The sequence below is a fragment of the Idiotropiscis lumnitzeri genome, chromosome 1 (genome assembly GCF_059441095.1).
Source record: "Idiotropiscis lumnitzeri isolate Australia: NSW breed Sydney's pygmy pipehorse chromosome 1, RoL_Ilum_1.0, whole genome shotgun sequence".
Lineage (NCBI taxonomy): Eukaryota > Metazoa > Chordata > Actinopteri > Syngnathiformes > Syngnathidae > Idiotropiscis > Idiotropiscis lumnitzeri.
Window position 1 is genome coordinate 1,270,139 of NC_142391.1, and position 25,992 is coordinate 1,296,130.

At 43.3% G+C, this 25,992-nt stretch overlaps 2 protein-coding genes across 11 annotated transcripts; both read left to right on the forward strand.

Annotated features, from left to right (window-relative positions):
- Positions 1-1,450: 1,450 nt before the first annotated feature.
- Positions 1,451-15,506, forward strand: exoc3l4 (exocyst complex component 3-like 4). Of its 8 annotated transcripts, none has more exons than XM_088309523.1 (17): positions 1,451-1,616; positions 1,761-1,807; positions 2,587-2,838; positions 3,314-3,888; positions 4,257-4,358; positions 4,425-4,652; positions 5,115-5,502; positions 6,890-7,126; positions 8,032-8,149; positions 9,100-9,228; positions 9,790-9,890; positions 10,805-10,906; positions 11,175-11,301; positions 12,909-13,031; positions 13,100-13,247; positions 13,577-13,698; positions 14,764-15,506. In XM_088309523.1, the coding sequence occupies exons 4-17, from the start codon at positions 3,696-3,698 to the stop codon at positions 15,004-15,006; spliced, it is 2,361 nt and encodes a 786-aa protein (XP_088165649.1). In that variant the 5' UTR covers positions 1,451-1,616; positions 1,761-1,807; positions 2,587-2,838; positions 3,314-3,695; the 3' UTR covers positions 15,007-15,506. The 8 variants fall into 8 exon arrangements, with proteins under 8 accessions (XP_088165649.1, XP_088165657.1, XP_088165673.1 ...); XM_088309513.1 differs by having other exon boundaries at positions 1,467-1,807; positions 3,314-3,407; positions 3,664-3,888; XM_088309531.1 differs by lacking the exon at positions 2,587-2,838.
- A 2,205-nt stretch (positions 15,507-17,711) lies between these two features.
- On the forward strand, positions 17,712-25,914 carry tnfaip2b (tumor necrosis factor, alpha-induced protein 2b). Of its 3 annotated transcripts, none has more exons than XM_088314434.1 (13): positions 17,712-17,769; positions 20,208-20,468; positions 20,960-21,287; positions 21,987-22,301; positions 22,842-22,953; positions 23,040-23,162; positions 23,234-23,328; positions 23,429-23,521; positions 24,175-24,301; positions 24,389-24,508; positions 24,659-24,814; positions 25,106-25,227; positions 25,569-25,914. In XM_088314434.1, the coding sequence occupies exons 2-13, from the start codon at positions 20,219-20,221 to the stop codon at positions 25,708-25,710; spliced, it is 1,983 nt and encodes a 660-aa protein (XP_088170560.1). In that variant the 5' UTR covers positions 17,712-17,769; positions 20,208-20,218; the 3' UTR covers positions 25,711-25,914. The 3 variants fall into 3 exon arrangements, with proteins under 3 accessions (XP_088170560.1, XP_088171412.1, XP_088169831.1); XM_088315286.1 differs by lacking the exon at positions 17,712-17,769 and adding an exon at positions 19,205-19,226 and having other exon boundaries at positions 20,241-20,468; XM_088313705.1 differs by lacking the exon at positions 17,712-17,769 and adding an exon at positions 19,212-19,226.
- The last annotated feature ends 78 nt before the right edge of the window (positions 25,915-25,992 follow it).

A 25,992-nucleotide genomic window follows, 5' to 3' on the forward strand; every position in this document is an offset into this window, starting at 1 on the left:
CTGTAACTGCATGTGGAGACGTTTTGCAAACCAGCACAGGCCAGCGGATCTGAGATATGGAGGTCTGCGCCACCGTGAGAGCGATCACAGCCGACTCCCTGTCAGAAGTACAACTGCGGCCAAAATAAATTGAACAACTATCTCAGAAACAGCTAGAATCTTTTTTTTTGTTAATATTGTCACAGTAAATAAAACATGACTTTGGCAAACATGCTATTAGACTAATGAAATGTTAAACTTGAAGACTGCTCGTTTATTACATAAACATACAGATTACCATTTTTTTCCCCGCGTCATCTCTTCGGTGACAAAAAAAAATTCTAAAGACGTTAAAATGGCTCCATGTTACACGGAATACTTCTCACTGCCAACTACAAACAAGCACAATTTCGAAAAATGGCAGGGAGGAACAAGAACATTATAAAGACGGTATGGATTTTATTTCCTCACAATGAACAACACACAGGCATGCACACCAGAACAAACACAAACATGCACACGCACGTCGTAATGGAACTCTAATCTGAGGTTCACTGTTGGTGTTGTTGTGAATTAAGACTCGGTCGTTCCATAAAATCCATGAATAATGGCAGATTATCACATCCATATGTATAGACAGATACCTCCTGCAGGGTTAAATCCATTCAGGATTAGCGTGGAAAGAAAATAAGAAGGCATTACACACATGCTTCTCCTACAGAAGAGGACAAATACTGGTAAAAAAAAATCTAAATTAATAATAATAATACAATGCTACACAATATATTTTTGTGTACAGCTACTGTTTATTATAAATATTTTTCAGTACAAAAGTAAAAAGCCTTTCAGGTTGTTGTATATATATATATATATTGAGATCAATAAACAGGAATTACACTTTGATGTTACTATTAATAATGAGAATTTAAAATGTCTACATGTAAAGAAAAACAAACAGTATGAGAGAAGTGAAGAAAGTCAGAAAAGACAAAAGGATAGAAGTAAAAATTCAAAGGTTATTTTGGTACTGATTATAATTATTATAATTGCAAATTGTTTAAAAAATAATTGCAATATTAGCAAATAAAGTATGTAATTCACAAGTTGAACAGTAGCCTATTATATGGTGTTATTTTAATATATACATATTTATTCTTACTTCACACTCCATCAATGTAAATCAAGTGTATCAATTGACTGTCTGTGACGTCATCGAGGAAATCCACCGTGCGCATAGTTCCCTCTAGTGGACAACAGCGACAATGCATCCCTTCGATGACTCGTTGTTCTTCCTGGAGTATTCAAGTGCAAAAGTTCTGTTTGAATTCTTTGTGGCCAAATCAGGTTCCGCTCTCCAAATTCAAACAACATATGACATCATTTGTGACGATGATGATTTTGTTTTGATTTTGCTCCCCGAAGCGTTGACGGGGCTTGTGACTTGACATTTCCGAGGGCACGTAAAGGCAACACTGGCGCTTCCTTTAAATGCTACATTCCAACAAGAGAGAAAAAGGATTCAAAATGCGCCTCTAAACGCCAAGTGAGGATAAATTATAGCACATTCCGTGACTTTTACACGGTGTGCGCGCGCGCGCCCGTGTGCGCGCGTGTAATGATTAACTGGACGCATGAAGGTGATCTTTGGCATTTCTTTGGCACTCTCCCTTCGTTGTCATTCCTGTTCTTTCTTTCTTACGTTTTTTTTCACAAAACGTTTTGGCTGCATTGTGATTCGACACGTTGTCTTTTTCACTTTCGTGTACACAAAATGAAAGCAGCTGAAGAAACGAAAGTGAGTTGCTGTTCTTCTACCTGAGCTGAGCAGGTAAGTGATAAAAGGTGCTTTTGTTTGATTTCTTCTGAATTTTCTGTCGTTGGTCTTCAACAACTGAAAGGACTGATAAAGATATGCATTTTGCAAAAAGTAGCTGACAAAAAGGACTAAAAAATGTACGTCGATAACATTTAAAGGCTTTCACAGAAAACTTAAAAAAATCATTTTAAAGTAAATAAATTTACGAAAATATCTAAAAGGGAAAAAATGATTTCAAATGGTTTGGAGGACCTTAATCAAACGTCTGAGGGGGGAGAAAAAGTCACTTTTTTATCTTGGATTTAAAAGCATTTACACTCTGGGCAGTCTTCACTTCTGTTGGTAGTTTATTCCGTTTTTGTGAAGCATAAAGGCTAAATGCAGCTTCACCATTAAAGAACATTTTATAGTAATCATAAATTTGAGCATAACTTGAATGGTGTTTTCAGACTTTAAGATTTTAGATCATACAAGCTAATGTTTAGTTTTGCTCTATAAATCTGTTACTTTTCATGAAGTGGCTGATTTTTTTTCTTTTTTTTAAGGTGGAAAATAAGGACCAGTAGGAAAAAATAGACAGAATTTAATATTTGATTGAATCAAATTTTCTATTGATATCAATCACGTGTTAATTGCGATACATTTTGATATTGAATTATCGCCCATCCCTAATGCATCTAAATATTGTACATATTTGTGTATTTTCCTCCCTCAAATGAAACTTTGCCGTTGCTGGAGGACATTCTTGGTTGCACTTGCTATGATTTGTGTGATCGCTGACGTTTCCGCAGCTTGAATTGCGGACGCAAAGACTTTTGAGTGCGAGGCAAGACGAAACGAGTTCTGCAAGTCAACGCTCCTGCCGCGATGTTGACAGGACAGGTGGACATGTTACGTGTAAACAAAAAAAATCCAGTGTTGGCCAACTTGCAAAATGGAGCAAGCGAAGCGACAAGTTCCTCTACGTTAAATGAACTTTGACACTGAAGCTACGCACTACTGCAGAGAAATGTACAACGCTAACCTACACTGAAATGACAAAAGTAGGTAATGTGTGTGTGTGTGTGTGTGTGTGTGGGGGGGGGGTGACCTTGGAGAACATGCTTTTTCCCCCCGCCTTACTACAATAAAGTGTAATTGCACATCCACGCCAGTAGTTGGCAGTGGCGCTCTCTTTTGCCCATTCTGCGCAGCGAGTATTAACTCGACGGTGTCGGTTTGTTTTGCAACGAAAATGCGATTTATTTATAGTTGCGGCGGAGAGTGGGTGGTGGGGGGTAGGGCAAATTATCTTCTTGCTAGGGGGGGGTGTAACATAAATGAATTGAGAAGCACTGTTTTACTCGATGTCAGATTTTCTTTGCCCTGAGGTATCGGTGGTTGGTTTCGGCAGCCTTCGCAAGGACTCGATACCTAAAAGGCTTGCTAGCGATACCCGCTAGCTTTACCTGGCAGACGCTATGTCCTGCTCACAAGTTTTATTATTGCTTGCGCCGTTCATTTGTTTTACTTTCTCAGAGAGACTTGTGCCTCAGCCGTGTCACGTGACTCGGTTCCACTAATCCATCATCGCCACGAGCGAACCTTGACGTCATTTCACCAATCAAACCAAGCAAGTAATATTCTGACTTTAATTTGAGAATGCGGACTTTATCCTTTGAGGAGCCTTTCTTCTTATTAAATGTTTCCAATTTACAAAATTAACTTTTGTCTCCTTTTTTTTTTTAATTAACATTCTGTCCGACTTCCGCCCTGTATTTTTATATTGCGCATTTTATCGATGCGTTTAGAGTTCATTATTTTTGTGGGTTGAATCTTGATGTAAAAAGTTCTGAGAACCCCTTTTCTAACACATCGGTACCCTTCAGTATCCAGGAGCCAGCTTGGTCGCCATGCGCACATGACCCAAGTGATGGACCCCGGCACACAAACTCTCCACCATGACGACGACGCCTCCAAGAAGCCGTTGGGGGTGCTGGAGACTTTCCGGAGTAGTATTCGACTGGCGGCCGAGAAAAGTCCGCTCGCCCTGGGGTCCAGGGGATCCAAGAACCAGTCGCCATCCACACCGGTCAGAGCGCCGCATTCTCCCGGTGAGTCCTGAGGTTCCAGGAACTTTTAGTTCCCAATACACAAAAGCTCTTGGTTCCGGGGTCAATTTCCTTCCGTGGAACTAAGCCATGACCCTCCAGGAGCGACTTGCAGTTGGAGGAACTAAGAGCTCCCAATCAGAAAAGTTCTGCCCCAAAGGTTTCTGGACCTCTTGGAAATGCTTAGTGGGGTCTTCAAAAGTTCAGTTCCGTTGCAGGACCAAGGGACTTTTCTTGTTCTTCGGCTTCCTTGTTCTCAGACTGGCTGAAGGCAATCTGATGGCTTTTTCACGGCGCCCTCATCTGCGCATTCCTGAGCGGGTCACCTGAAGGACGTGCGCTGACTGCTCGCTTTGTTGTCGTTTTGTCAGGCGTCACGTCGCCACTGAGAAGCGTGGCGGCGCTCTTCCAGACCAAAGACGATGACGACGACCAAGCGCAGAATAGCAAAGCCGCGATGTGTTCGAGGACAGGTGTGCGACTCAGTGACTCGCCTAGCATGTCTGCTTCGCACTTATGAGGTTCCTCCTCTTCCGCAGAAGCCAATTTGGCTCGCCTGGATTCTCTCCTGAAGAAGGGGGCGTCCATTCGCCAAAGTCTGAGATTCAGCTCCAAGAAGGACAAGCGGCAGGATGCCTTCCTCGCTGTCCAGGAGGAGGGCGTGGCCAAGATGGACGCTGAGGATGAGGAAGAAGAGGAAGAGGAAGCATGTGAAGAGATGGAGGAGACGTACACGCTGCCCGAATTGCCGCTCGTTCCTCTCTCGGGTGAGATTGGGGTTAAAAAACAAAGAAAACGCACTCAAATGTTGCATTCATGGACAGTGGGAAATATCACCATCACAACAATCACAATCAGGTCACAAGGACGTTAATTTGACTTTCATGCAGATCTACTGCACGGTTCATTTGTTGATGTTTATTTGGGATTTTATATCACCCAATCCTGATCTGATCTGGATTGAAAGCAATATAAATGAAGCTGATCCAGATTCAAATTTTTGGTTTGAATGCATCTTCTAACTCTGCATTTGCTCTTCACATTTATGTTTTTGTTGTTACAATCAGCAAATCTTGATTGGATCCAGATTAAAAGCTCTGCATGCACACGGCATATTTGGTTCAAATCGGAATCACAATAGGATTTGAAAGGTTAACATTGCCAGTGGTTCAACATTCAACTCCTTGGAGGCGGTCACTTGATTTATTGATTTATTTTTTCGTCGGCAGTGATGCAAATCAGCAAGCTGATCGAGATGGAGGTCCTGGAGGAGGCGCACCTCCACCTGCTCGCGCTACGGGCGGAGTTCCAGCGGGAGCGTCTGCGCCTGGACCAGGAGGACTCCCCCGTGGAGCTGGCCAAGAAGGAGAAGGACCTGAGCCTCCTTTATGCCGACCTGCGCCTGAAGATCGCCTCCATCGTGCGCACCTCCGTCTCCCTGCCCGCCAGGAACAAAGGGCTCCTGGTCCACGTGGCCCGCATCGTCCAGGAGGAGGACAAGCGGGCCCAGGAACCCGGCGGTCTCCAGGGGAGCTGGATGCATGCCTGGAGGGAGGCGGTGGACCACGGCGCCCGAGACAAGGTGGAGGGCGTCCACCTGGAGCCGACGAACCACAGGTGGGAGGAGCTCAGGGGTCGGACTCGTGCCGGTAGTTTGATTCCTGATTTGAGCTTGACCCGGTGATGCAACTTCGCGGGGTCACCGGGAAGCTAATGTTAGCCGATACGCTAACTTTACTTGGTGTGATCGTTTTACTCGGGTTTATTGTCCAACTTGAAAATCGTTCAAGTGTCACGTCGATCTCGAGCACGTCAACACATCTTTGGTTTTCTTTGTCGGTATCAAACTTGGCTGACTAAAAGCTAACGTTGGCTCGCGGAACTCAAGCTGCCACTACGACAGCGATGTCCTGCATACGTGCGCTTCGGCATTCGAAAGATTTGCCACTTTGCAGATTTTTGGAAAAACCTCTGTTACTATTTGCCGTTTTTGTGACATCATCGCTTTGGCGTCGTCTGATTGCATATGTCAAGAAAATGTGGCAGCACCTGCAGATACGTGTGGTCCTGACTTTCAGGTTTTTTTGAGATACTGAACCACTTTTCTTTTATTTTTTTCCATTTGACTTGCTTGCTTGCAAAAAAAAAAAAAGTCAATACTGGCGCTGTATGGCGGCAGTGAGCTCAACTCAAATCATTCGGCATAGTGTGTCAATCTTCCCAAAAAAAAAAAAAAAAAATGACAGTTCATGTTGTTTATCGCCACTTCAAATGCTTTGAACCCAAACGGTGCAGCAACACTTGTAGTCATAATACAGGCACCTTTCTTGGCACATTACAATAATTAAAACGATAATAAAAAGCGGAAGGAAATAAATGAATAAAACATTTGAAATTACAATTAAAAAAACACACCGCCAATATTCTATTCATATATTCTTTATCCCCAAAACGAATATTGCGGCTGTTGATATTGGTGTGTTTATTACGCATGTACTATACCGCCCCCTGTTTGCCAAAGGGTGAACACCAAAAGGAGCAGCACAATGTCCGCCGAGTTGATGCAAGAAATGTGGCAAAAACTGCTATTTTCCGTATTTATTAAAAAAAAAAAAAAATTGCTGTTAAAGATGGTTTTGAGTTGCGAGTCTGGTCACAGAACAAATTAAACTTGTATGTCAAGGCACCGCTGTTGTGTGACGTCTGGACTTGCGACTTGCGACTAACATGCATCTTTTGAGGCCGACGTCGATGATGATATTTGGTGGAATAAAATTCCGATAACTGATTAATCGGCCGATTTTAGTTCACGCTTTCAACAATTAAGTTTTGAATTACAGGCAGAGCATTGGACTGGTTTATCGCAATTTGTCCGTTTAGTATTAGTTCCCCTTCCCAGCACAGACTAAAATCAGCCATTTTTTTGTTTTTTTTTGCCGGATTGAAAAGTGCTCATATTGTCCGATGAAACCTTCTATTTCCTGTGCCTTCCTCCCACGCGTAGCAACGCCTCGTGGCTGGCGGTCCACCTCGGCCTTCTGGGGAAGGCGGTGGTGGAGGATCTGGAGAAGGTGAAGTGCGAGCTGCGTTGGTCCTACCCGCCCAGCTTCCGGGTGTTCGCTACGTACGTGCGCAGCTACCACGTCGCCGTCAGGCGGCACCTCCGCACGCTGGAGGAGCGTGCCATGCAGCTCAAGGACCTCTACGCCCTGCTGGACTGGATCGTGCACCGCTACCGCAGGTCAGTGAACGCCACGTCGTCTCGGCGGCCCATCGCATTTGGCCGTGTCGTACCGCCAACTGGCGTGTATACCCGTTGTTGTCAAGCTGATATCGCACAGCTCGCTAACATTTTTTTGCACTCATTGCGATAAAAAAATGGCCCAAGCAATGGCTCTTATCTCGAAAACCTTATAAGTCCAGGCACTCTTATCTCAAGGCAACACTGTATTGCTTTGACATTTTGTTGCCAAGGAACTATTTTAAATTGAACGTGTGGGCTTTATTTAGACAAAAGAAGGGCTTTGATGCTGTCTTGTGGCGTCTTGGTGCCAAAAGAATTCGGTTGCAATTATTTGAGGCATTTCATTTCAACTAAGATGGTGCTTCCCCGCCGTCTTGTGGCGTCGTGGTGCCAAGGCACCATGTTAAAGTGAGTGTTGGAGCTTCATTTGGACAAAAGTAGGGCTTTGGCGGCATCTTGGTGCCTAAGAGTTACGTTGAATTTAGTTGAGGGTTTTTTTGTTCGTTTTACAAACGTAAAATGTAGCTAGTTTTAGTTTTATTTGAAAGAAAGTCTTTCGATTTTAGTTATTTGATTCGTTTTTGTTAACTTTAATAACCTTGGTGGGTTTTCCGCTGCGTTGAGTAACGTAATAAAGCATTTCCAAGGTAATAAAATAAGCGGCCAGAGCGCAGGAATGTGGGAAGCATTTTCAAAAGCAGCAGCCGCAGCTGGCGTGACGGCGTTCCCAACATCTGACTTCCAGCCGCACTTTGAAAAGAAAAAAAATGGCGGAAAATAAACGGAGGTGATGTCACTGGCGCGCCTTTTGTTCTTGCGTGTCGCTCGAGTCGTGTGTGTGTGTGTGTGTGTGCGTGTGTGTGTTCTCCGTTGCTAACGCTGCGCTTGTCACCCGTCGACAGCGAGCGGGTGATGGGAAGTGCCGCCCTGGAGCCCGACATGAGCCACGTCGACGTCGACCTGCGCGTGGACCAAGACTTGCTGCTGAGGCTCAGAGAGAAGTTCTGCCGCACTGTCAAGGTAAACGAGTGGGCGTGGCCGCTGTGATGTCATCGAGTGGCCACACAGTGAGAGGTGACATGGGGAAAAGCGTCTCCTCCCTGTGTTACTCTCTGATATCGTTCACCGCGTGGCCACGAATTGTCGCCTTTCACCACTTAGCCTTTCACTGTGTAACCTTAGAACTAGTTTGTCATTCCTTGTGTAGCCACTCCCTGTTTCCTTTCACTTTGACCTTCTAATGTGTCTTCTTTCATTGTGTGGCCTTATAACTTTGTCACCTTTCACACATTTTGACTGGTTTGTCTTTCATTTTGTGGCCTTTCACTGTGTGGCCTTCCAATGTTTCTTCTTTCATCGTGTGGCCTTTTGATGGTGTTGCATTTCACCACTCACTGTGTTACCGTTCACCATGTAGCCATTTAACTGGTTTGTCTTTCATTTTGTGGCCTTTCACTGTGTAGCCTTATGACGAGTTTGCCATTCATTGTGTAGCCACTGCCTATTTACTTTCACTTTGACCTTCCAATGTGTCTTCTTTCATCCTGTGGCCTTTTGACGGTGTTGCTTTTCACTAGGTCACCTTAGAGCTGGTTTGCCTTTCGTGGTGTGGCCTTCCAATGTGTCTTCTTTCATTGTGTGGCCTCATAACAGTTGCGTCACCTTTGTCTGTGCCTTCCATTCAATGGCAGCTGATCAAGAGAGGACGCTGGGGGGGGGGCGCTACGCCACTGTTCTTGTGTCACATTAAGTAAGACAAACGTTAAATAATAAATGAATGAAAATGAAATCTTACAATGAAAGTATTTCAAAATATATGGCCAGTATATATTTTTGTCCATAAGTGAGAAATCGCAATGATTCATTTGTGTACCACTAGAGGGAGTTTGTGGTCCGCTGATGGTACTTGTGGATTGTCGCTTTAAATCCTTATTTTTGGATTGAGTGATTTTATTATCCAACTGTTCCAGGAGGACTTGAGAGCGACTCTGGATCGCCTGGTGGAGCTGGAGAACGAGGAGATGTGGAGCGTCCGGAAGCCTCCCGACACGGACGACGACCACATGCTCACCTCCATGTTCCACATGGACATCTGCACGGTCGGAGAAACGTGAACTCTTTTGCTTTTTCTTTGGCTTTCTATCGTTAACATCGTATGAAGTCAGCATGCGGACATTCAGAGCGTGCAAGCGTCTTGTCTGACCAGAAAGCGGGGAAAAAAAACGTCAATGTCACGTTACATGATCAATTTCACATTTAATGTGACAAGTTTCACATTTTAACGCGAATAAGTTTCACGTTAGAACTTGATAAGTCGGACCTGGACGATTAATTGGCCGAGCGATTTAATTTTCCGCTCTTTTTAAAAGGTTTATTTTTTTTTCCCATTATATGTTTTCTTACTTAATCGGTTGATGAACCAGTTATGGGAATTCTATTGCGCCAAACATCGAATCGCCTGCAGAAAAATCCCTATCTGTAACTTTCACATTTCAACGTGATAGTGATCAGTCTTATGTTTGAACATGATAAATTATATTTTATATGATCCATTTTATTTTATTTTATTTTTAAAAAAATTTCCTGGCGTGGCAGCAATTTGCTTCCATGGCCAGCTGAGGGCAGCAGACTCACGCTGTCATGTTTTGACGTGTGTGCAGAAAGTGAGCGGAAACGTCGTGAACGCCGGACATGTGGACGCCGAGCTGAAAGGAGACGTGATCGCTGCCTGCTTGGGAGAGCTGAAGGATTTCCCCAAGAGGTTCAGTATTTTCTTCAGTCAGGTGAAGCGGCGCTGACGATGACACAGAAAGGCTGATTATGTTTACCAAGCCAAAGTGGAAGCGCATTTTTCACTCTTGGCAAACGTGAGAAAATCTTTCGTAAGAAGAAGTAGAGGGGGGTGGCTTCTTATGCAACTTCACAAAGTCTTGCACTTGACAAACAAGCTCAGCTGAAACAAAAGTGATGTCCGTCAACAGCAAACGTACATGAAACGGATCACAATAAAACGTCACGTCAATGAAAATTGAGAACTGAGTCTCAAAACAGACAAACGTTAAAATTCAGCGAAGTCGCTTGCTCGCTTGAAACACTTCACTCTACACCGACAAAGTCATACGATTATTTATTTTTCAATTTTTTTGTTAATGTATTATATAGTTTCCCAATTATTCATTTGAATTATTTTAGAATATTTTTAAAAAAAAATTTGTGATATAAATTGCGTCTTGGTATTTTTTTATTTACTTTGAATTCACTTAATTGGTATTTTGTTTATGATAGACATAATATTATTATTATTATATTTTAATGGAAGTGGAGGTTAAGGTAGTTTTGGCGGGAAAGTCCAGTTTTAGAGCGGTCCGAGGCTGCAAAATATTTTTTTTTTTTTTTTTATTATGCTTGTCTGGATGCAAATTGTCTCGGTCAGCAAAATTACATTTACGACATTTACTTTTAAAGCAACAAAATAATAATCACGCAACCGTCATTTGCTCAAGTTATGCTATGACCATAAATATAGCTTTGCTTTTTTTTGTTTTTCAAAAAAGATGCGAAATTTGAACACTTCAAGTGCTCCAATTTTGTGCAGGTGAATCTGAAAAAGGTTGTGTTTAAGTTTGCGGGAATTTTGAGCGTTCAACTGACTTCCAACAAACGGCACGTGTGCAGGTTCCACGCCGAGTTCCGCCGCCACTGCTCGTCGCTGCGAGCCGACGAGCCGCTGTGGAGCGAATACCGAGTCACCTACATCAACTGCTTTGACGCCTTGCAGTAAGTCACGTGACTTGCAAGAAACGCGCGCACGCACTACTCCATTGCCGGCATTCTGCTTTTCCTCCATGAGCGCCTGACACTTTTCAAGAGCTCATTGACATGTTTGGACGTGTTGTCCGCCTCCTAACACGGACGGGCAACAGAAAGTGTTTCCACGCCAGCGCAACTGCTGCCACTCACCTCCGTTCACCTCATGACTCGTTCGACTCATCGACAACACACACAAACGTTTGTGTGTGTGTGTGTGTGTGTGTGTGTGTGTTAGAGGCCACGCTGCAAAGTTGTACGCGCACACCAGCCCCCAGCAGATGGACGGCGTGAACAAGGAGGTAACGTGGCTCCTGCAGAGCCTCCGAGAAGGCCTCGAGCAGCAATTCAAGGACGACGTGAAGGTGCGACAGCCGTTTGATTGATTTTTATTTGCTATTTTTTGGATTGATTGACTTTTCTGTCCGCGATCTTCAGCAGACTTGGTTACTGTAACAGTTTTCTGACTGGGCTCCCTCCAAAGAGCATCTCACAAGTACAGCTCAGGTTCTGACCACCACACACGAGTCCAGTCCCAAAAGCTCGCAATGAGCCGTAGAACGCCTTGTCGTCCTCCAAATGGAAAAATCCAATTTGATCCCAAAAATTCTGAGCGCTCCAAGTACCGGCAATAAAATGACACAAACGTATTCATGTTAACAAAATAAAATGTTTTCAATATGAAAGACAAAAATGATTTTTTTTTTTCTTTAAATGCATTTTTGCATCTTTTAGTGTCGTTTTTGTTTCATTTGCTTTGAAGGCCGTCATTATGAAATATCGTATTCATGACATCAAACATGATATTAAGGGACTGTACGTCAACTGGAAAATAATTTTTCTTTTGTTTTATTTGGATTTATTTTGCAAGTTGTATTTAGTTCACGTCATTTTATGTCCTGATTGATTTGTTGTGGAATTTGGAGAAAATGGGAGCGATAACGCAGGCGTTTACTTTTATTTTGTGGGGAAATCCCGCATGAGCTTGCTTTGTTTGAAAGAAAAAGCAAAATGAACGACATGTCACAACAGTAAATGGTTGAAGGGGGGGAAAAAAACGGGAAGTGCACTGAAAGAATAATATTGGTTAATTCACGTGATGATGATTTCACAATTTCACACTTCTCCTTTCTCCTCCCTCGCATCTCGCGTGCTTTTCGACAAATAAATAAATCACAATGACGATATTTACATAGCGGGCACTCGATTACCCTCCGAAAAAAAAAAAAAACGGAACCCTCTCTGCCTTTAGGAGAACAGAATTTTATCAAATATACTTGGATTTTTTTTCCTTTATTTTTTTCCCCCAATTTTCTTTTAAAAAATAAAAATAAAAAAACATACTTGATTTATTTTTTTCAATTTTCGTTTTAAAATAAAAACATACCTGATTTTAGTGAACATCAAAGACAATTTAGGCTTTAACAATATTTTGAAGAAAACATCAAACATTTTTAAGATTGGGTTAATGTAAATACAATTTAGAGTCTTCAACAAATTGAACTCATAGTTGCTTTTGTTCTCATCAAAGACAATTTCCAGTCTTCAATGACGCAAATTTATTCTTACTAAAAACGTGTGATGGTCGACCACCGATATCAGTTTTCAGTATCGGACCGATACGGACCTTATTTGTATGTATCAATTGCCGGAGACTGCTGATACCAGCCACTGAGACTTAAGGCAAAAAAAAATAATAATAATAATCGATCAAGTAAGTCGTCCTCAGCGATAGTTGTCTCTATGCTGTGGCAGAAAGAAAGCTCTTTGGTCACATTTTTTTGTCATTGTGTGAAATGAAATATGCGATATCAAAAGTATCGATGCTTGGTATGTACTCCAAGAGTGAAAAAGTCTTGAATATAACCGCAACAAATACAAACAATCCCGAGAGGTTACCACGCCTCATGAATGAGTTTTGCTAAACATCAAAGACAATTTCCCGCCAAATTGTAGTCTGTGGTTGTTCCAGGCGTACCTGCGCCGGATGATGACGAGGAAGTGGCTGACAAACGACGACGACTTCAACGGCCTCTACGCTCGCGTCGAGCGTCTGGCGCGGCGCTGCGAGGCCATGCGGCCGCCGCACCGCCAGGTATGGCCGCGACAACCCGACGGCGCCAATCCCGAATGGCGTTGGGCCGACTGGATGTTTTGCGACAGGAGGTGGCCGGCGCGGCGCACTACCATGTGCTGAAGGAGTACGTGGGCCAGCTGATGAAGAACAACTACTCGTGCAAGAACCGCAAACACCACAAGGCGGCCGGCAAGATGCGAGCGCAGTGCTCCAAGCTCGCCGACGTCTTCCAGCGTATGGTAACGTCAAAGTGGCATAAAAAAAAAAAAATTGCGACATCAAAGACGATTCAGGTCTAGGAATGAAAGTTTCGAGAAGCCAACGTTAAAATACTTGTTTTTCGCAAACAGCCATAAGGAAGGTTTGCATCGACAGCAAAGGGTTCCAGAATTGTTTTTTTCATGTCAAAATTCGGATTCAATAGTTTTCACAAACATCAAAGACAATTTGAAGTCTTGTTTTCATAACAATCCATTTTTGAGCAGGAACGCAAACAAGACGATTGGATGAAGCATCAGAAAGAAAACTTTATTTATTTTTCCCCCTCAAATGTTGTGGCTCAGGGCTCGCAGGAGGACTGGCTGGACCCCGTCGGCGATCACCTGAGCGACATTGTGGGCCAGAAGAACAAAAGCGACATCAAAGACCACCTGGAGCCTCTCCTGGACCAGTACCCGGACTTCAGGTACAAACGCCATCGTTGTCATTATCATAAAACTTTTAGAGGCAAAGAAAAATTGTCTCTTGTGGTCCAATATTTTATTTGATGGAAAAATGAAATAAAATAGAATAAATCGTCTTTTATGGTGAAAAAACAAAAAACAAAACAAGGAACGTGTATTTTTGGGGGAAAATCAAACAAAAAAAGAATGTGGCGCTATTTTCGACCGGTGAGACAAAAAGGTCAAAAAGAAGACATGAGCCTTTTTTGTCTTGCCGCGGTTTGAACTTGACATTAAAAGCTCCCTCTTTGTGAGCGAGCGTGTGGGCGCTTGGCTGCCGTCTGTCAAACGGCAAGAAGGAAGTCGCCGGTGAAATATCAACACGCCGAAGGAAAAGGAAAAAAAAAGAAAAAAAAAAAAAAGCCGGAAGTGCAGTTGAGTAAAGGTCGTGTTGACGCCGGTCACTTGATTAGGAACCGCCTCTGATGAGGCAGCCAATCAGCTGAGAGGGAATGAGCGAACGACCTCGTTCGGCAGCAGCTCATTAGAACAAGAAAGAAACGCTTGTTAGAACGCACGCAAACTATTTCCTTCATGTCAGTGCACACCCCTAAAAAAAATAACAATGAAGCTCTCTAGAAGAGCCAATGAGCAGCATCTTTTTAATCAAATGATTGTTGTGCTCTGTTGTCTCTGCTCCACGTATTGTTTACATTGTTGAGTTTTTTTTTTTTTTTGTCATCTACTGTGTATGTCGCTAATACATCGTGTTTTGTATGTTGCCTGTATTTAGAAATTAGAAATCCCTTTATTGTCATTGTACTCAAGTGTGCAACAAGATTAGATTTCTGCTCATGTTGGACTTTATATCGTTGATGTTGTCATGACGGATGTTGCGTAGGTTGACCACAGAGGTGGGCACTTGACCCTTTTTTGCCGGTCAGTCGCCCCGACTTCCGGCCGCTATCTCGGTACGGTTCCGGCCTCGACCTTCCGGCCTTCTACATAAAAATTGTGGCCCCCGACCATGTTCTTTTTTTTTTTGTTTGTTTGTATTGATTGATTGATTTTTTGTGTGGCACATGTAGCTCCAGGCACCTGACAGCCGTGCTGGCGTTCCGCGGTGTGCTGCGTGGCCGCGAGCATCAGCGCATCCTGCACACGCTCAGCCAACTGCGGAAGACCAAGATCACCACGGCAACAAGCGACCCGCATCACAAGAGCCGCTCGCTATTCCGCAATACGGAGGCGGCCGTTCGCACCGACTGCCTGTCGGACGCCTCCTTCTTCTGCTTCAGCTTCGTCTTCCCCAGCGAATAGCTTTGTTCTGAAAGCGGAACGCATTTTTGTTTGTCACTTTTACAAGATTATTTTAACATCAAAAATAGCGTTGAGAAATTTTCAATTTCAATCTGAGCACAAAAAAAAAAAACACAATAAATGTAAATTTTTTACATTTTTGGGGGGGTTTAAAAAATTATATTGTTTCCATTTGGAAATGTGAGGTTGATGAATTTAAATTTCAAACACTAAATTTGTTTGCCATTAAAAAAAAAAATTCAGTGTGGAAAAACTCAGACGATTTTGATTGTATGTTGTATTGCTTTGTCGTTTAGGAGTCTGCTTTTTTGAATTGACTTCTTGTTTGATATTTGTCCGTTTGGGTTGCTAATGGTTACGTGTGGGTGCGGGCTTGGGGGCGTTTCGCGAAAATAGTTGAGGGGCGGAACCAAGAGGGGGGGTTCGCTGGCTCAAGGTACATTTTCTGCTCTCTGATGTCACCGTTTCATTTTGTTGAAATTAGATTGGAATTAAACTCTCTAAAAGCACATTTTTTTGTTTGTTTGTTGGGAAAACTGTATATCAGTGGGATCAGTGATGATGAGAAAAAAAGAAATCCTTCCCAGCGTGCGCGTCAACATCTGCTCTCAATTTTGCACTTTTGGCTCTTTTCCACTTTTCTCGGTCCAAATATTTTTTGATTTGTAAAACTGGTTGGGTTGCTTCTTGAGCAAAGAGTTTTTTTTCACTTCACTGCCTCGTTTGTGTTTTGTCAACTGTGAAAAGGCAACTTTCTTTTCACTTTCACATTCGTCTCCGTTCTCACGTCCATGTTTGGTGACTCACACTTCTCACGCATCTGTTTTTCCCGCTGAGGAAATAGAAACGTTATGCCATCATAAAATATGTTTTAACGGCACAATGTTTTGATTTTCATTTCTAAAAATTTTAAAGATTAGACAAATGAACTAAACTACATTTTTTTAAGGAAATTTTTATCAAAAAGTATATTTACATTTGAAGTCATATTTCAACCTGATGTGTCATTGTCATAAGTTTTATCAAATGAAAATAATCAAATAACAATTAAAAAAATAATAATAATCACATTGGAAAGCATGGCCGTAAAACTGTTCATCCATTTTCCAGTTGAAGACATTTTTAATTCATGTGTAAACATTTTAAAAATATGAAAATCCTTTTTCCCCAAATAACTCCATTTTAATGTTTGGCCATAAAACCCGCACAAGCAATGTTACATTTTTTAAAAAATCCCATTTGAACATTTAAAAGAAACACTTTAATCTGTCAGTAAATACAAATTGTCATTAAATTTTAAATTAAGACTGAAAATCCAGCCACATAACACACGAGTGCAGGCTGACTTTGCGTTGTGGCTTCGGTCCTGAGTTTCTCGTCGTTTCCGACTTGTTGATCCGTTTTCCATTTTGTGACGAGCCGTGCAATGGCGCCAGGAAGCCGCGGTGTGCTTCTGATCACCTTTCAATGAGAATGCCATCCCCTCGCTCGTGAGGTCAGTCCTTGAGGTCACGGCGGACTCTCGGAGTCCTCGTAATCCACTTCCATGCCAAATGGAGCTGCCAACAAAAATGAGAAAAATGTGAGCTCATTTTCTGGAATTTTTGTGGCTTTGTTTTGCGCATCTTTGTTGATAGGCTTTGTTTTTGTTGAACCGAATCGAGCTGTTTTGACTTGCGTTGGATGCAAATGCAACAGGAAGTGGGTTCTTGTGAAAAAAATGTCTGGGGAATTTTTGAAAGTTCTTCATTGTGGCATCGCATTTTTTTTTTTTTTTTTTTTTGCTGCTTCGATTGATTCTTCTCACACTTTTTTCCAATTGCATCTTCCAGAACTGGTTCAAATGTGGTATTCTGATTAATACTGCATTTTTAGGACTGGAATTGAACTGAATAATTCATCCAAATTCGTCCATTTTATGTATTGTTTGAAAATATTTTAAAAGTTGTGCAAACTTCCCCTTTGAAGGCAATTTAGAGTTGCACATCCATCTCTGAGGTGAACTCATCTTGGCTAATTTCAATCATAGCCCAAGAATTTGCCCCAAATCGCTTCTTGTTCAATTCTGGGAATGGCTCGTTGACACTTTTTCATGCGTCCATTTTTTTTTATAACTTTCCAAGCGGGCATCGCACGTAACACGAGGCGAGTGTGGCGTTTGGCCCAAGTGAAGCGCACCGAATCATCAGAACTGACGGACAGAACTTTAACAGAAACTGCGACAGCTCACTTTAAAGTAGTGCTTCTCAATTATTTTATGTTACGCCCCCCCCCTGTTTCTGGCTCAATTATAAATATCATTTTCGTTGCAAAACAAACCGACACCGTAGAGTTAATACTCGCTGCGCACAATGGGCAACGGGAGCGCTACTGCCAACTACCGGAGTGGAGGTGCGATTACACTTTCTTGTAGTACGGCAGAAAAAAAACATGTCGCCCCACGATTTGAGAACGATGCATAGCAGTTAGAATTGTGAGGCGTTGAAGTAGGTCAATTTGTTTCGGATCGGGGTGGGGGGATCCAAATTCCATATCCATTGCTAAAGTGGGCGTCGAGTTTTTTTCAACCTTTTCTTGGGGAACTAGCGAGTGAGTTTGTTCACGCTGCAAACACGCCGCACTTTGCACAAGCAAGATCCAAGTCGGGCGAGTTCGTGCAAGCGTCTGCTTTGCATGAGAAATGTCTCATTTCCTGTAAAAAACGAGCAACCGCCCCCTCCCACTTGCAGGCTTATGGTGAGGCTGACGGTCGTGCCGCCGATGTACACAACAAAGTAAGACCATCCGAGCAAAACTCTCTTTCCGACTTTCACTTTTCATTTTGGAGTGTGAGGTGGAAAGTCGAGCGTGCCAGCAAAGGCGACAATCGCACGGCTGCCTTTTTTGTGAACGCTGACGGACAACGAATGTGTTCTATGAGAAACACGTGACAGCATAGTAAACCCAAAGCAGATGAAACATTTTTGAAGAAGTTTTTGAATAACCAGGCCGCTTTCACTTTGTGGCAAGAATAAAACAAATCACTCTGTAGTGAGATTGTCAAACTCGGGTTGCGCAAGAGCAAAGGTTTCTGTGCAATTGTAGGAAATTCCCCTCGGAGCAATTAATGGCATTCATGTCATGGAACTTGCTTCTCACGTGTATTTCAAGAAAGTTTTGTGAATGGATTGAGCGCAAATCGAGGGAAGTCAAACTGTCTCAGGAGCCTTGCAGCGTTTTGTTGCCTCAAGACTTGAGTCGTCTGGTTGTTGTTTACAACATTTGAATCGTTCGATTTTCTTACAAAAAAATAGCTTTTAAGCTTCCGAAGGGTCCCGTTTGGGAAGAAATCTACCTATTTATTTTTCATGTTTAAGATAAATGAGTTTTGGATGGGCAACAAAATTGAAGGTCGAAATAAATCTTTCGGTTCCGATTGACGACTCGACAGACGCTGAATTTTCCTCTTTAGTGGGGCTTTTGTAAATTGCAATTTTCTGTTGTTTGTGTGTGCCGGCTTTTGCAGTCTTGATTGTTTTTTTTAATTGTTTTGTGGGGATGTTAATGTTTGTTGAAAGAAAATCTAACAAAATGCTCAGGGGCGACACGGTGGACGACGGGTTAGCACGATGGCCTCGCATGATCTTAAGATGGCTGCTTGAAACCAAAACGGCCAATTTCCTGCATCTTTTTCAGACTGGAGACTTTTTTTTGTGGGTCAACTTCTGATTGACATGTCTATTCACTTTTATGTTACTCACTGAAAGAGCTGCAGCGGCTGATTTCTTTTTCGGTTAAATTCAAGACGTGACAAACCAAAATGTTTGGGGTTTTTTTTGTTGTTTTTTTTGGAGGGACTACCCAAATGTCTACCAAATATCACGTTGCTAAGTGAAAGAGGCTGAGGGGGCTGAATTTTCAAAGAGGCAACATTCTCAAGACTGCATTCTCACAAGCAGTCAAACAACAATACATCGTCTGAAATCGGCTCGGTTGGCGGAAAAGATCATGATTAAAGTCGTTAAAGTATCTCCAAATGTTTCTCGGCTGGTGGCGCGCGTTGAACAGCTGCGGAGTTAGTCTAATTTGGATTGTTTGTATTTGTGTGTGTGTGTGTTGTGCGTGTGTTCGCGCCCCTGGGTCGACGTGAGTGTGACGTCATGGGCGTTGGAGGCGTGGCTTCAGTTTATGTTTAAATAGTGTGCGCGTGTGTGAGCGCGTTTTGTGAGAAAGAGGAGCGGCATGAGATCGGGTGAGTTGTGAGGGCGCGCGCACACACACGCGCGCGCGCGCGCGCACGCACACGTGTTTTATGCGCGTGAAAACGTGTCATTTTGAAATATTTAGAGTGTTTTTCCAACATGCTGACTTTGGTGACTCGATGCTTCACACCAAACCAATAAAGAAATGGACTTTTTTTTCTCTCTTCTATATGCAAGATGCTGTTTTATTCCGAAAGGCCACAGGAACTGTCTGATTAGCACTGCGGGAACATTTGATCCACATTTGTTTTTGCGCCTGGTGTATACGTTCATACGGAAGTGTATAGCATTCACTCCAGAAAAAAAAAAAAAAATATCTTGTTTTTGAGTAATTTTTGAGGCCTTTATTTTTTTTTAAATACTTTTTTCTTCTCTGTTTTTCTGTAGTAATTTTTTTCTGTTTTTCGGAGTAATTTTTTTTTAATGTATATTCAAAAGCATGCTATTGGCTGGCAACCAGTTCAGGGTGTACCTTGCCTACTGCCTGAAGGCGGCTGGGATAGGCTCCAGCACCCCCCTTGCGACCCTTGTGAGAAGCGGTACAGATAATGGATGGTTGGATACTCAAATGCAAGTGTTGTTTTTCACTATTGTACACATGCAGGTTACTTTATTTGGAACTTTTGTGAGATTTAATTTGAAAAAATGTGGTGACGAATTGATGCATTCTAAACATGCATTGTAAACGTGTACAATTTTGTTGCATCATCACACATGAGTGCTATTTCAAACTGATTTAGTCCTTTTTTGAAGTCCTGGCTGGAAACCAGACTTTGAAACTTTAATCCTGGCTTGAATGCCTAAACGTGATCATATTGGAAACACATGTAATATGTGATATGGATATTATTTACCTCAAGTTTTATTTGCTATTGAAATAAGTACTTTTTTTTTTCCGACATGACGCTGTGTGTGTTTTTAGCTGATCAATGTCCAACTATTCAACTTTGCATCTGACTGGTCAATTTCAGTTAAACAAAACATGTTTGCATGTGATGGGTCAGACTCGACGCAGAAACATGGCGGCTTCAAATGGTCAGCTTTGTCATCCTGGGCCGATTCCAACCGGAAGCCGGCCGTGGAGAAGAAGCCCGCCGACAAGGTGGCGAGGGGCCCCAAGCTGAAAATGAAGTTCCCCAAGGTGTGGGCCGACAAAAAGGCTCAAGTCAGGCGGAACAGCGCCCCCGCCACGGACGGACAGACGGAGCCCCGAGATGACCACAACCTCATAGGTGCATTTAAAACACGTTTTGCTGTTAGCCATGCACAGGCTAGGTAGTTTAGCGCAGGCAATTAGGAAATTAGGCTCATAATTAGCGCGGCTCTGGAAACCACCAATCATGAATCAGCTTCAGAAAACAGGTGAGCCACGATTGGTCGTTGGCTAAGCCCTGACAACTTTGATGTCATTTTCACTTGAGAGAAGTGACAAAATGGCCGCCCCTGAGATGGCTAAGATGATTTTACGGCTTAAGTCGTATCCCGCAAATGCAATAGTAATCAAAATGACCCGTTTTCGACCAGTGGGCCCGCAAAGAACATATTATGGAGACAATTTAGACCCTTACATGAACTTGAAACCCTCATTTGAAACCGTATCCCTGGCGTGAATCCGTAATGGAAACCCTCACCCAATCTTAAAACCATAATTCAAAACCCCGTCCTTGGTTTGACGCCTTATCTTAAGCCTAGCCGTCATTGATCCGAGCGTTTTCTGCCTCAGAGCCGCCGCCGCCGCTGACCTTCGAGCAGCACCTTTCGGCGCTCCACCTGAGCGAGGCGGACCAGCTGCTACTGGCCCGAGAGGAGCGTCTTTTCAGGGGCGACCTCAACGGCGAGGCGGTCCCGGAGGAACGGCGCGCGGGCGACGTGGACGCCCTGGCGGCCGACCGCCAAGCCTTGGAGGAGGCGGTGCTTCGGACGCTCAGGAGCTCCCTGGATCCGGCGGACGCCGACGTGCTCAAGTCGGCCGTGATGTTCATGCAGCAGGAGGGCGAGTGCGACGGCGTGTGGGAGCGGCGCGGGGGCATGCCGCCGCCCTGGAGGCTCAGGTAGGGAACAACAACTTGAACGTCGCAGTTGCAACTGGAAGGTTTTTTTTTTTAACCATAAAAAATGGATACAAAATGTTCATTGTAAAAAATGAAATGTCTTCAATTTCATTGTTTTTTTTTTCCGTATGATATTTTGGACTGTAATTTTTTACCAGCATAAAATTGGGGTCAAACTTTTTTCATGTGAAAGAAATGACAGTCAGAAATTTGATGGTTAAAAAAAATCAGTGGAAAGAATAGAAATTCCAAATAAGATGTCTTGTAGTGTTTTTGTGCAATCCGCGTTTCGATTTGAATTCAAAACTGAATTGAAATTTTCACACTGATTTTGTATAATAGTAAAAAGATAGTGTGAATTTTCACATAGCAGACATTAGTATTTTTCTACCATTTTTTTTCTTCAATTCAAGACCTTGAATATTTTTACGCTGATTTTTTTCAAAAGATTTTTTTTTCGTGATTTATTTTTTTAATTGACTAATTATTGTTTTGAGGATTTTTTTTTGATTGATTGACCTGTTACTGATTTGATCATTTGCATTTAAGCCGTTTATCTTTCAAACTTAGATGTTGTTGGATTTTTGTGCCATCAGATGTTCAATCTGTACGCACTGTAAAACGGAGATTTATTTATTTTTTTTTTGCAATTGAGATTGAAAACTCAAAAGACACACACTTCCTCCCACCACCGCTCAGGAACTGGCGGCAAGTCCACGAGGAGACACTGCAAAGCCTGGTTGAGGAGCGCATGGATGCGCCGCCCACGCTCTCGACGGCGCAGTCGTCCATCCAGGCCGACTTGCACGGCATGGGCCGGCAGCTGAAACGCGACCTCCTGCTGGTGGTGGAGCACGTCAAGCCGTGCTACCCGCGTCAACTCGCCATCTGCCAGATGTTTGCCGCCTGGTACCACCACTGCATCTGCACCAAGCTCAGGAAGCTGGCCGACTTCGGACTGGACGATCAGGACTGCACCTTCCTGCTGCGCTGGATCAACGACTTCTACCCGCAGTCAGTTCCACATTTGCCAAATTCTCAAAACAATTGCTCATCCTTGTGCAACTGATGCAAAACTTTCACAATTTAGATTTTTATTTTTTTTCACCATTACAACTTTAAAGTATTCAACTCATTCAGAATGATTCATCACCTTCCGAAGAATATAAACATTTCATCGTAAAGTTCGGACATATTTTTCCATCTTTAGCGTTTTCTCGCCACATTTGAGGCGAACTTGGCTTTTTCTTTCTCGGCAGATTCAAACCATTCCGACGGTCAACTTTTCAGCTCACTCAGGACTTCCGCAGAACGATGAAACACATTCCCAAATTTGAGGGCAAAATTTCTCCAACTTTTTTTCCAAATTAATCTCTTCCTATCACTTTTGTCAATCAATTCAAACCATCCCAACTTGAAAGTGGTCAGGTCTGTCAGGACGTCTTGGTAACTCACTTTTCACATTCCCAAAACAAGCACATTTTGGTGGTTAACCTTTTGGCACGCACAGTATTTTACCATGTAAGGATTAAAAAAAAAAAAAAATGTTCCCAGATTGTTTCAAGAACCTCAACTGGCCGGTGACATCGACACCAAAGTCCTTCCAAAACTCCTGCCAGATCATCTCCTCTCTCCTCTTGAGGAGCAATATATCAACTGTCAAGAGGTAGCCACGCCCGCACGTTCACGTTCATGCTCACCCACACTGGACTTTTTTGCGAGTCGTTTGTAATCTTGTCCTTGTGTTTTCAGCGAGAGCTGAACACGTACATCGGACGCATCCTGAATCAGGCGAAGGAGGCCTGGACCAAAGGAAAGGAGCCGCCCAAGGAGGACGAATGCTTCGTCACTCCGATGGCCTATGACATCATTCAGGTACTCGGTGACTGTGCACGCCTCGCTGTCTATTCAGCGGCCAAGCGCTAATGAGCTGAACGCACTTTTAGATCGTGAATGGCCTCGTGAATGCCGCAGCGAAGGTCGTGGGCGACTTGCAGAAGGCTCAGTATTTGACGTGGCAGCTGGAACACTTTCTATGCAGGTAGGGCACCGTTGTTGTTGTTGTTGTGAATGCCAAGACGTTGCCATGGCAACAATCTGTATCGAGACTCCGACACCGCTTCCACGCTGCTCCCTTCAAGGTTCAGGAATTTCCAGGCCGACGTCATCAAGCGCGACAAAGCAAACAGCGCGGCCTTTGTCAAATACAACCTCGGCTGTGTGGCGCAGTTCAGGTAATAGCTATTTGCTTTTCATTCCATCATTCTTGGATTCATTCATTCATCTAGCTTCATTTATCCAACCATCAGGGACTCGTCCGTTTATTCATCTATTTAGCCATGCATGCAGCCATTTATTCATCCCCTGCATTCATTCTCCCATCCATGTATCCATCATTCATTCACCCCTTCATCCATTCATTCATCAACCCGTTCATCCCCTTCAACCACTCATTCATGCACTCATCCATTTAAACATTCATTCGTTCATTCATCCATTCATCCGTCCATTTGTCCACTAGTCCAATCAGTTGGGATTAATTCAGTCATCAGTTAATTCGTTTGTTAAGCCAGCCATTCAACCATCCTGCCAATCATGTGTCCATTCATTCACCTACTGGCCCATTCAGCTCATCGTTTTTGGATTCATTCATTCATTCATTATTTCATCAACCTTCTATGTAAGTGCTATAAAACTAAAGATGTATTGTATCTATTCATCCAGTCATTCATCCTTTCATCCGGACACTCGAATGTTCATTTGTCTGTTGTTACAATCATTCATCCATCCATTCAATCATCATTGACCAAGCATGTCCAGTCCTTCATGTACCCAGTCATTTAGTCATCCTTTCATCATCCAGTCATTCCTTCATTTGTGTGCGCAGGGACTTCCTGACGACGCAGAGCCATCTGTTCCCGACGGAAGTTCGGAAAAGCTGCCTGAGAGTTCTGGGCGACATGAAGCAGAGCGCGCACGAGTACCTGCTCATCCCCGTGCGCAAGAACCTCAAGGTGACGTCAACGAGCGCACTTCACGCCGCCGCTCTACCATATTGGCGTTTTACTGTCGACTAAACTCCCAACGTTGTGATATCGCAGCCGCACTACCGAAAACTTTTCTGCCAAGAGTGGCTGAAGAAGTCGACGCTTGGGTGGCTGCAGTCCGGCCTGGAGGACGAAATGCTTCGGCTTCAAGGCCCAGCAGAGTCCTGTCGCCAGGTACCAACCACAAAATATTGTCCAATTACTGTCGGTGCGGTATGGTCCAGTTCGGTATCGTCCGATACGATGCCATATGATATCAAAATGAGGCTGCGATACAACTGCATGTGATATGATTTCTGATTGGCTGAGCGCTGTTCCTTCTAGGAGCTGATTGGCCAGCTGCACCGGGAAGTGTTTGTGGAATACGTCCAGAGGCTTCTCAAGGGAGAAATCCGGCTGAAGGACAAGCAGCAGCAGCAAACGGCCGCCGCCAACATTGACAACGACGCATGCGCGTTGAGCAACTTCTTCGTCAGACACGTAAGGCGCACGCACGCACGCAGAAACACACACACTTTTTTATGTGATATATTAAATGTCTTTTTTTTTTTAAATACATTTACGAATAACACCTCTCTGTCATGTTTGATGACCAATTGGACCAGATATGTTTCCTTTTTTTTTCTAAATCCACAGTATGAATGAGTATGCCGTGTTGCTCAACAGCAGAAAGTCCAACACTGACTGAGAGCTTTGTAATTTTTTCAGGAACTCAATAAAAAAATGAATCAATAAATGATCATCAACAAATGAAATGTTTTTGTCGAGCAGGGCTCCAAGGAGGCGTGGCTTCAGGAAGCTCTCAGCATGATGGCCGAAGTCCTGAAGCTCCAGGATCTCCCTGCCATCCAGTTTCAGGTGGCCTCGCTGGGAAGCGCTTTCCCCGACCTCAGGTAACCAGGAAGTGACGTCAAGCCACCACAACATACCAAAAAAAACACAACAAATGGGCTCATTTGTGAAGAATAAGATCATTATGTAGTCCGTAAAAAAAGTCTCTGATCCAAAATGCCAGCAAAAACAAAATAGTTGTGTTTATATTTTTGTGACTTGGGAAAAATTGCTGCTGCCTTGGCGGAGGTAATCTGAATCTAATCATTGTCAGAAGAAGCGTCTTGTGTTACTCCAGAAAACTGATCGCAAGTTTCCAAAGCCGCTCAACACGTGTGCACTAAAATGGGATCAATGCCTTGCCCTCTAACTTTTCCTTCCTTCCTTCCTTTGCCTCCTTCAGTGAGAAGCATGTGCTGTCTTTGCTCAAACTGAAGGGCAACCTCACCAAGGAGGACAAAAACAACGTGACGGCTGTCCTGGGGGAAATTCCCAACGTCTCGGGCCTGTCGCGGCCTTTTTTCTCATTTGTGTCGGTCAAATAGCGACCGACGGTGCCAAATAGTGAGCCTCCACTCAATGCACTTCCCGTTATTTTGCATGTTTGCGTGTCTGCGCACAAGTGTGTGTTTTCGGATTTGTGATGAACATTTGAGCCATCTTATTTTTTGTATAGGGTGAAGATGGACATTTTTTTGGATAAAGGGAATAATAATAATAATTCTTGCATTTTGCTGTTTTGAGTATGAGCTTTATTTTCTCTTTATTGTCTCTGGGGGGATTTTTTATTTTTACCTGCCCAACTTTTAGGGGATCTGTGGTAGTTC

Coding starts and splice junctions, on each gene's coding strand:
- exoc3l4 (XM_088309523.1), top strand. CDS start 3,696: ATGACCCAAGTGATGGACCCCGGCACACAAACTCTCCACCATGACGAC. Junction 4,359..4,424: donor CGCGATGTGTTCGAGGACAG/GTGTGCGACTCA, acceptor CCTCTTCCGCAG/AAGCCAATTTGGCTCGCCTG. Junction 13,248..13,576: donor GCTCGCCGACGTCTTCCAGC/GTATGGTAACGT, acceptor GTTGTGGCTCAG/GGCTCGCAGGAGGACTGGCT.
- tnfaip2b (XM_088313705.1), top strand. Junction 24,302..24,388: donor CCGTGCGCAAGAACCTCAAG/GTGACGTCAACG, acceptor GTGATATCGCAG/CCGCACTACCGAAAACTTTT. Junction 24,509..24,658: donor CAGCAGAGTCCTGTCGCCAG/GTACCAACCACA, acceptor TGTTCCTTCTAG/GAGCTGATTGGCCAGCTGCA.